Here is an 11,019-nt window from a genome sequence, read left to right as displayed (position 1 = left end):
GTGGAGGTGGTGGTGGTGACGATGATGTGCGTTTTAGTTTATTTTCAGATAAATGTTCAATTCATCACGTCGAACGAGCCATGCAAAAAAACCCAAAGAGGATGGAAAACGCGCGGGGCATCAGCCACCACCACTGGCCCGGCCCGCCCGCCCGAACAAAATAACGAAACTAAAATACCCTTACTCTATTTTACTCGTGGATTTCCGAGCGGGATTTTGAGCTGCTACGAACACGGAGTCTACACCGAATCGAGAGGCCTATGGACAGCACGTGACTGACAACACATTCAGAAACAACGTTCACGAACGGGGGGGGGCAAGGGGCTGCGGAGTGTGAAGAGCGCCGAGACGGCGATCAGAGTCCGAGTCGCGGTCCGGGTACTCGCCGGAGTCACCATCGAGGGTCGATGGTCAATAATCATCATCATCATCATTGTCGTTCCCACCACCACCACCATCATCGTCGTCGTTGTCATCAATGATCGCGTCCGTGCGCTCCCATCCCTTGTGTTGATTTCTCGGGAAGTTCTTTTGTAGCGGCAGAATCACAAGTCGTCCAGAGGACCGCATTTTATCCATCCGTCTCTTCTACTCAATGTCCAACTTTGGAGTTCCTTCCCGTAACAAAACTAAAAACGCCGTCGGATTTTTGAGGACGAGAAGAAGTAGATGAAGATGAAGAACCAAAAACACCCGACCTCGTTAATCGCTAATAAGTCAGTGCTGTGGAGCTCAGTGCTGTGTAGTACATATACATATATACGCGATGCCGCTGTTGAATATATTATACATTAGCAGTGTTTATTAAATACACTCAAGCGCTATGTACATTCACGCTGCGTGGGCAACGGGACGAAAGCCGAGAGGGGCGTGCCGCCGATCAAAAAATCCCAGCTCCACAAAGTCATCTTCCTGCATCACTTAAGCAGCAGCCCACCCCCCCCCCTGCCCGCCCGCCCCTCCTCTCCCGCACCCACCTACCCACCAAAATAATCGCGTATCATTCTGCGTAGGTATATATAATCATCATCATCATCGTAATAATCGCTGATGAGTCTTTAGTTTTTGTTTGTCTCTTCATAACTTAGCGCTATATATATCGATAAAAAAACAAAACAATATATACACATCTTCGTCCGACCACGTGGACATCAACACGTCGTGTGCATGTCCATCGTTGCTCTCGTTGCCAAGCGAAGGTACCACGCATCTAGCCGATAAATCCCCACACCCCGGGATGATGGGGGGGGGGAGTCTTTACATCGCGTGGGGTCTCTGGGGATGGGGGGGCACCAGAGGGGAGGGAGGGTGCAAGGTTGGTCCCCTCTCCCTCCAACAGATCCATCCACCCATCTTCCCCCAACCACCCCCACCCCCCAGTCCTCTTTCTTCATGGCCGCTCGTGGTCTGGGCTCCCCAGATGATGTTGCTGCTGCTGCTGTTGTTGTTGTTGGAGACCGACGGCCAAGCCGGGTTTGTGCTTCTTGAGCAGCTGGCTGATCTTCTCGTCGTCCGAGTTGGGGTCGAGCGGCTTGTTGTACTCGTCGTCGTCCTCCTCCTCGTCGTTCTCCGACGTCTCCTTGAGACGCTCCGTCTCCGAGTCCTGCTTCTTCTTGGCGGTCGCCATCTCGGCCGCGTGCTTCTTCCGCCACTTGGTGCGCCGGTTCTGGAACCAGACCTGCGAGACGGGGGGGCGGGGCGGGGCGGGGGGGAGTTAAGGAGGGGAGTGAGACGAGTGAGCCGTGAGAGTGAGATAGAGAAGTGAGCCGTTGAAGAGAAAGAGATGGATGTGATCGAGACGCAATCGACGTGTAAATGCTTAAAATCCGCAGACATCACGTCAAGCTGTCAAGTGACAAGACGACTCGATAATTAAGCGTTGTCATCAGCCATGATCAATCCACCGCTGGATGAAGCCCGCCCCCCCCCCCCCCGTCATCATCTCTCACAATCCTCGGGCGATGTAGCTCACCACGTGGGGAGCTATCTGCCACAAGAGCCGATTTCACTGCTTGGACCCCGGCTCTCAACGTAATGAAATGCGTTGTATGAATGTACAGTCTATCTCCGCGCAGTCCTTGAAAGACGCAAGGACTGCTTTGGAACGAGCAAACTTCGTACAGGTCTCGACTTTTCCGAGTCTCATCAGCAAAATCGTGCCTGTTAAATCCCGCTACATTGACAGATGCGCTGAACAAAAGGCTATCCGGGTCGAAACGACCGCGCATAATGAGTTTGGTTTCAAGGATGATGAAACACGCAAGTGTATATATGTTTTTTTTTTGTTCTCGAAACATGCACACTCGCGTTACAAAGACACCCAATAAATATTCAAACGTAAATTTAAATCCCAAGTGACTGCGATATCAGTATCAGATTATCAGAGGGGAAATGCAGTTTATTCAATTAATGTCAGCTACTAGACTAGCGCGTCGGGTTCACACGGACACGCATATAATCGCTCCACTGCTGGATGACGGCCTCCCCACGTAATACATTCGTAAATAGAAGTGTAGTATTACAATAAAATATATATGCATACTATGCTACGTTTCGGGTAATGACCCTTCTTTATAGCGCGCACGTACTAATGCGTCGTAGGGGTTATTTGACCATACTGCATGGTGGTAGAAACTCTCCCCTAAAAAACATTCGCAAAAAACAAACAATCCAGCCTCACAAAAAGCAGGGTTTTCAATTAGACCCGAGACACGCTGGCCATGAGATTCAGCTTACTCTGCGCCGCCAGAGTAATTATTCCGACTTGGGCCTGCACTAAATATGAATTTGGAATGAATGGTCCGCAAACAAAATGCGTTATTTAACAAAAAAAAAATGCATTTATAAATATGATCGCACGTTAACAAATTGGCGAATATACGAGCCACATTGTTTGTATTAAATGACCCTAATTCCCCGGTGGGTAGTGGAGTGTGCAGTTTGTAACCCCGGAGGACAAAGATGTATTCATTACTTAAATCCATGTACGCCCCATGCACACACGTGCACCCACACAAATATAACACTGATATATCGTCTCACACTAATTATGGGCTGGGGGGGTGGGTACCAAAAAAAAACATTAAAGAAAATAATTACCGCAATTCAATACGATTTATACGCCGCGGAAATTAACTGCTAATTTTTGCAAAAATCATGGATGGCCTCGAGTAAAAGCATTCTGCACAGCGCCACGTGCGTTATTAACACGGGTGTGGCATTTGCGCAAGAACAGCGGGTTATTAACACTCGACTCCGATAAACACAGAGTTTAAGTTTATCTCGCGTGCATTACAAGGCGTGTTCGAGCAACGGTGATCATTCGAGCACGGATTGTGCGCCCCCATTCATCGCAGCGATCACGTGAATTGCAAAGCGGTTAGCGCAACTGCGTTGTTGAACCCCGACAACGTGAGTTCGATTCCCAGCAACGGCTAACGTCAGCTACGAGTCATATCCGACTGACGGGTCATGTCCTCCCCCTCCCCCCCGCCAACCCTCATGGCTAATGTGTACTGGACCAGCGTGGTGAAGTATAGTCAATCGACTCCCCCGTAACCGACACGGCGTGCGTGGCAAGGCCGTCATCTAGCAGTGGATTTACCAAGGGGTGTCATTTTGAATCGGTGTCAATTCCGCGCGGTTCCACGTAAATCATGAGCGCGTGCAACAACGTGGGACTCGACGACGCGAGTCGGCACTTCGCGCAATGGAAACCGGTCTCATGCGACAATCCATCTGCTGCATCCTCGCTGTGTCACCTATCCGGGTGAACGTACAAGACATCCCTCGATCTCCAAGTCTCCCCACTGCCAGATATACACCCCTCGTCCATGCTCTCTCCTACCCGTCATCATCATCATCATCACTACCACCACAACCATCTCTACCGCCTACCTGCACTGCCACGCTGCCTCCCCCCCTTCTCCCCGTCTCTCTCCGTCTCTCTCACCTTGACTTGACTCTCCGTCATGCCCAGCGAGTAGGCGAGCCTGGCGCGCTCGGGACCCGCCAGGTACTTGGTCTGCTCGAAGGTCTTCTCCAGCGCGAAGATCTGCTGGCCCGAGAAGGTCGGCCTCGTGTGCTTTCGCTTCCCGTCCTTGTCGAGAACCACTGCGCCGGACGCTGCACGCACACGCACGAGAGCACATACGCAAGGGGAGGGGGAGTAGGGGGGGGGAGGATGGGTGGAGGATGTCGAGGAGGAAGGAGGAGGAGGAAGAGGAGAAGGAAGGGAGACAGGGAGCGCGCCGATGTGCGTTAGGCTGAGAAACCGTCACTCCGCGTCTCGCTCTCTCCACATGTTCCCCACGACATCTGCACGGACTTCCGTCGCCTCAGGGCCGCTGCGATTGAATTGGGTTGGTGGCCGGTCACACCGTGGGCATTGTGGGTCTATCCACGGGAGCAGCGATTCCGATGAGGGTGCTGTTCACGTTACCCTAAGACGGCTGTTGTACCTAATAACACCACGTGCATGGCACGCGTTAAGTACGCTGCGGGACGCGTATGTTCGTGTGCGTCTGCGTGTGTCCGTATAAATGGTCAGCGAACCGCACTACGAACCCGGCCACCCCGAGTTCGATTCCTGCTCACGACCAACGTAACAGTGGCAAATATTTGCACGGGTTTTGGGCCTCGCCTATGTTGACTCAGCCGTAAAACGAGTGCCCGATGCGACGTGTAGGCATCGGCACTGGGGAGACAAAGGCGGCCGGGCGTCGCGTTGGCCACCCACCCCCTGCGTGTGCTGTGGGGTGTTTGTGTCTCTATGTGTGCATGCATCGGTGTTTCTCGAAGTGTATGTATGGCGTTGTGTGTGTGTGTGTAGTGGTGGTGTAGCAGTTAGCGCGCTGCGCTACGAACCCGCTCACGGCCAACAGCAGCGACGATTGACTGAACCGGTCCTGGGCCTCCCCTACGTCGACTCAGCCTTAAGTGAGTACCTGGTGTAGTGAATAAACATCGCCACTAAGGAGACAAAGGCGGCCGGGCGTGGTTGTCGGTCACCCACCCCCTCGTGTGCCGTTCCGGCCTTCATAGGTGCTCGCTAACAGCACTTGCCCCAAAAGTCTGTGAAGGCTGCACGGGGGATATTTGCATTTGCATAAATGTACGTGGGGAGCGACGGTGCAGTGCTCAGCGCACCACGCAACGGACCCGACCACCCGCGTTCAATTCCCGCTCACGACCAATAACAAACAGCGGCGAATATTTGTTGGGTCGCCGTCTCGTGGGTCGACTCAGCCTTAAACGAGTGCCTGAGGCTGCGTGTAAACATCATTGGGGAGAGAGAACGATGGCTGGGCGCGGTTTCGACCCCACTAAACCCTCGTGCGCGGTTACAGCCTTAATAGGTGCTCGCTAACTGCACTTGCCGTAATAGCCTGCTAGAGGCTACGTGGGGGATACTCTGTATGAATCTGTATAAATGTACGGCAATGTGTGTAGGAGCGACCTCATGTTATGTTCTCGTGTTATTATCATGCTGTCTGTGTGTGCGTCTATATGTGTGTGTGCGTCTATATGTGTGTGTATCTATGTGTGTGTGTGTCTATATGTGTGTCTATGTGTGTGTGTCTATGTGTTTGAGTCTATTTGTCTGTGTGTCTATATATGTTTGTGTGTATATATGTGTCTATGTGTGTGTGTCTATGTGTGTGTGTCTATGTGTGTGTGTCTATGTGTGTGTCTATGTGTGTGTGTATTTATATGTTTGGGTGTCAATGTGTGTGTGTGTATGTGTCTATGTGTGTGTGTCTATATGTGTGTGTGTCTAGTTGTTTGTGAGTCTATATGTGTGTGTCGATATGTGTGTCTAGATGTGTGTGTGTCTATGTGTGTGTATCTATGTGTGTGTGTGTGGGGAGCGGTGGTATAGCGGTTAGCGCGCTGCGCTACGAACCTGGCGACTCGAGTTCTATTCACGCTCACGGCCAAAATCAGTGACGATTATCTGAACCGGTCCTGGGCCTTCCCTAGGTCGACTCGGCCTCAAATGAGTACCTGGTGCGGTATGTAAACATCGCCACTGGGGAGACAAAGGCGGCCGCGCGTGGTGCTGGCCACCCACCCCTGGTGTGCCGTTCTGGCCTTCATAGGTGCTCGCTAACAACACTTGCCCCAACAGTCTGTTACAGCCTATACGGGTGATCTTTGTCTTTGCGTCTATATGTGTGTGTGTCTATGTGTACATTCTGAAAATAAAGTGCTTAAGCATCCTCGCGTCATATAATGTTGACAGTTATCACCAGGCGTGTATGCTTGCACGTGAGTTTCGGTGTGTAACTAATAACCCTGTGTCTCCGAGTGGCCTCAAAAACGTAAAGATTATCATGCTATGTATGTGTGAAAGTATGCATATATATGTGTGTGTGAACAGCACTTGCTCTAAGACGAAACGGGTGGTATTTGTCTTTGTAGGCATAAATGTATACGTAGTTTTTGAAGCGGCGTCAATCATACGATTAAAATTAAAAGGTTACATCTGTACGTGTGTATGTATATAGGTGTGTATGTATTCACATTTTATGTATCTACGTAGTGTCTTCCAGGTAGTATAGGATGCGCGCGCGCGTGTGTATGTGTGTGTGAATGTGTGTATGTGTGTGTGTATGTGTAAGTGTGTATGTGTGTGCTGGTATTCAACGCATACACGATTCTCACTGCACGGCTCTCCGTGTAAAATGTTTTCTTCAAAACAATTTAAAATGTCAACTATTACGCAAATGTAGAATGTGATTGCATCGTTACGGTGATTGGGGACTCGTCGGAAATTGACACGTGGACTGACACCACGTCTCTCTCGTCTGCCCCGCGCTGTGAGCGTTTAACCCCGCGCCGTAGTCTGAGCTGACCGCCCGCGACTATCGGGAAATCTACACGCGCTTACACGTACGGTCTAACGTCTCCTCCGTCAAATATAAAACGTGTTTTCCTTCCAGATAATCTGCAATCCCATTACTCTAACGGGTCAACTGGGAATTTGTTATCGCACTGCAATTGAAAAGCGTGGTCTTGTTCAAATAAATAGATGTGTGTGTGTGTGTGTATACGCGTGCGGTAAACATGCGATGCCATTATTTAACATTGGTCGCTAATTATTGTATCTATGGCTTTAACAAAAAGAAAATCACGGAAGGCATCTTCGTGGGAATACATTTAAATGTGCGAATGCCAAATCTACAAGTGTGAATTACAACAGCGAGCGAGCTTCATTACTAATATATATCAAAAAGTGTAAAACAATAAAATTTTCACGAGGGATTATTAATTCATTCACTCACAATATGTAATAGGTGGAGTGTGAGTGCGAGGTAAATTCTATGGGTTTCACGCGGTGATGTCTCGGACGAGTGGAGCTGTGTCGTCATTGCAATCCACCTGCCGACAGGGCATTCTGCGAATATCCCAAATATGTACTTCTGTTCAAATGTGTGGCCTTAGTAAGAAAAGAAAAAAACCTCCGTGGAAACAAAAACGAATACATTTTAAAAAACAAAACTATCAACACAAACTCGAGATTTAAAATTGTGACGTTCAGAATGTGCTCGGCATTAAGCTACGTCGCCGTCATTACAGGCGATGGTCTCTTTACGCGGACAAAACTGGAATGTAAATTCATAAATACAACAATAACAACAGCGAAACCAGTCGCGGATGAAAAACGACAAATTTCGTGAACTTATTTGCGCGACCAACGCTGGACGGGAAACGGCAGTCGTGATTGTTATTTCAAAGCGACGACGATGTCTTCGGCACGGTGTACGCGCGTATGTCGTCGAAACTTACATTTGTACGAGTTAATTAAATTGTCGTATTGACTCGATTTTTTATTTCAAATCGGTCCAAGTGAATGCCGCGTGCTTGTATATTCGTGAAACCGACGATGATTGACTTGCGTCTTGACTTATTACTACTAACTGCGTATTTGTCAACAGTTACTTGCATGCCAAGAACGCGTCCTGCGGTGATTCCCCGTGATATTTCTGCTCGCGTTTAATTGCTTGTGAACACGTTCAACCCGGCGCGGATTAAAGTCGCCGTTAAACTTAAGAGTAACCCGGGCGAAGCCAGAGCGTGTTGTAGAGTTGACAATCTAAACTCGGGCGCTAATAACACCCACATCATTGCAATCACTCGCAACACACGGCTAACGGGCTGCACGCGAGTAATCTCCTCGCCCCAAGACTCGGACGAACAATCATCTTCCGTGCATGCGCCCCGCTAAACGATCACACGCAAGCACACACCTGACCAACGCGTGCATCACAACCCTCCCGCGCTGCCCGCACCGTTGACGAGCGTGACCACGAGACATCGCCGACAAAGCGTCACACGAGACCACCGCTTGCGCCCACGACCAACACCGACGCGAGATCGAGCGCGCGCGCGCCTCGCTCGGAGCCGAGCTCACTCACTCGGGGAGCAGCCGAGGCGCGCGTCTCTCCACGGCGACGTCTGCATGAGTCCCGGCCAGAAGATGGGCGGGCGGCCCGGCAGCTCGGCCAGTGGCTTCGGGTAGCGGCCGGCGGCGGCGTGAGCGGCTGCGGCGGCGTGAGCGGCTGCGGCGGCGCCGTGGCCGAAGTAGACGCCCGCCGTGGCGGCCCCCGGGTTACCCCCGATGCCCCCGAGGCCCCTGGTGAGGCCGGCCGACAGCAGCCCCGGCCCCACGCCGCCGGCGCAATGCATCGAGGGCCGCCCCAGGATGTCGTTGATGCCGTGCGGTGTCGCGGCCGCTGCGGCGGCGGCTGCGGCCGCGGCCAGCTGCGAGCTGAGTCCGGTGAGTCCCGCGGCCGAGTGAGTCTTGAAGCCGGCCGAGTGCGAGTTCTGCATCGCGTACTGGTACAGGGGCGCCTTCATCTCGGTCATGCTGTGCAGGGCTGCCAGAGGAGGGCTGCTGAGGACGAAAGCGCTCTGCCGGTTCGTAGCATCCATATGCCCGACGGCTAACATTACAGCCGGTCCGTGCGGAGCGGTCGACGACGAGCACTGGACACTCAGCAGGCAGGGACGGTTGGAGGACAGAGCGAGGGGGAAAGAGAAAGAGAGCACGAGAGAGCGAGCGGAGGGGTGGGAGAGAGAGAGAGAGAAAAGTGCTCTTTTACAAAGTGAATGAGTGTGAGAGAGAGCTCCAAAACGAGAGGCGAGACTAGAGGGGAAGAAGGGGTTGGAGGTGGGGGGGTGTACGGGGAGGGGCTGGGAGGGCGAGAGAGGCGGACAGAGATGTTGTAGAGAGAGAGACGCGGAGAGAGTTCGGCAGAGAGATGCAGGCGCTCGGGAGGACGCGGGGCCCCGTTGCAGTGGGGTTCGCGCGGCGTGGCGGGCACTGCGTTGTTTTTGTTGTTCAAGGCGGTAGCAGCAGCAGCAGCCTCGAGGCGACGCGCGTTAAGTTTGAGTGCGAGAGGCCGCCTTGTTTGAGATGCGAGCCCGAGATAAAGGCGGCTGGAGCCCGCCGAGACCGCCTCCCATTGGCCGACGCTGCCGATGGAGTATTCCCTTCCTCACCCCTTCCTCCTTTCTCCGCCTCCCTCCTCGACGACCCCCCCCCTATCCTCTGCCGCCCCCCTCCAGCCCCCCGCCCCCGCCCGGCTCTCCACCGCCGCTGTGTGTGTTCAGTTGATGCCTCGATGCGCATTTGCATGCTCAAAGGCCGCCCGGACAACACGAGGGGTTTGTGGCACCGCACTGCATTGTAGCCGGCCGTAAGTTGTCGAGCAGCGAAGTGCTGCTGCTGCTGCTACTGCTGATGATGTCCAGAGAAACCGAAGCCGCATGAGGGTTGGCCTTGTTTGGTACGAACAAGCGATGCTGGAAACAACGTTGGTTCGGGAAAAGTCAAATTGTATTCGACGGGTGTGGGTCGTTTTGATTCTGAATATTGCGATGTAACGCGTTGTCAAGGAATTGGCCAAACTAAACCCGAGCAAGACCCTCCTGGGCAGGAGGGGTATTGAGACTCGCCTGTGAATTACTGATTTAAAAAATAAAAAACGTCATTATGAACGTGCCATCGGGATCTCGATGGAAGCGGCGAATTATCGAATTTGATTTTCCCTGTGATATTGGACGCCACGATACAAAATCGCGTGTGGAGACACTTTGCACGTCCTGCATGTATTCAGAGATCTCGCCATTGAAATAGAGCACAAATGTATTACTAGTTGCCACTACCCATGGTTATATACGTGAGCGTGCATTTATCTGTAGGTATATGTATGCGTGTGCACCGCAGGCTAACGCGCGTCTATGTACGTGAATGTATGTGGGTGGTAGTGTAGCGATTAGCGCACTGCGCTAAGAACACGGACAATAGTGATGATTATCTGAACCAGTCCTGGGCTCTGCCTAGGTCGACTCAGACTGAAATGGGTACCTAGTGCTGCATGTATAAAACACCAGCCCTGGGGAGACAGAGGTGGACGCGCACAGTGCTGACAATCAACCCCTTCGTGTTCGTTTCCGGCCTTAACAGGTGCTCGCGAACAGCACTTGCCCCAACAGTCTGTAAAAAGCCTGTATGGGGGATATTTGTATTTGCTGGCATGTGAATATATATCATTGTGTACCACGTGCATGTGTCCATGTGCATTAACTCATGTGAATGTAGCAATGCGAACACACCTGTGATAAACAATTATTTGCTGGGTTTACACGTGAATTTCTGAGCACATATCCCGCCCGCCCGTGATATTTCTTGCATTGTACCAAATGTTTCTGCAATTCTTTGACGTTTTGAAGTATGTTTTTTTTAGTATGAACGTCCCCTATTGGATTACTCTATAAACTCTACAGATAAATGTGCGTATAAGGGGGTCTTTGTACATATATATATACTTGGGATGTAGATATTTGAACCGGGAAACCTGAGTTTGATTCCAGGCTACGGTTAGTGTCGGTGTCGAGTGATATCTGAATCAGTCTCGGGATCACCGAACTTCTCACCATCACTGACCAGGTGCGGTCCCCCCCCTCCTCCTCCTCCCATGAGCGACAACGCGTGGGAAGCCTTCATCCAGC

The 11,019-nt window shown here is 51.7% G+C and overlaps 1 protein-coding gene across 1 annotated transcript; it reads right to left on the bottom strand.

Moving 5' to 3' along the window:
- Positions 1–1,390: 1,390 nt before the first annotated feature.
- Positions 1,391–8,991, bottom strand: LOC144721822 (homeobox protein Nkx-6.2-like). Its single transcript, XM_078599743.1, has 3 exons — positions 8,421–8,991; positions 3,953–4,125; positions 1,391–1,678 (listed from the first exon to the last, which is right to left on the bottom strand). Exons 1-3 carry the CDS (start codon positions 8,953–8,955, stop codon positions 1,391–1,393), a joined length of 996 nt encoding a protein of 331 aa, XP_078455869.1. The 5' UTR covers positions 8,956–8,991.
- Positions 8,992–11,019: the final 2,028 nt, after the last annotated feature.

This window comes from Lampetra planeri, chromosome 12 (genome assembly GCF_965212315.1).
Source record: "Lampetra planeri chromosome 12, kcLamPlan1.2.h2, whole genome shotgun sequence".
NCBI lineage: Eukaryota > Metazoa > Chordata > Hyperoartia > Petromyzontiformes > Petromyzontidae > Lampetra > Lampetra planeri.
Note: the sequence above shows the minus strand (reverse complement) of the source record. Positions and strands in the feature narration are given on the sequence as shown.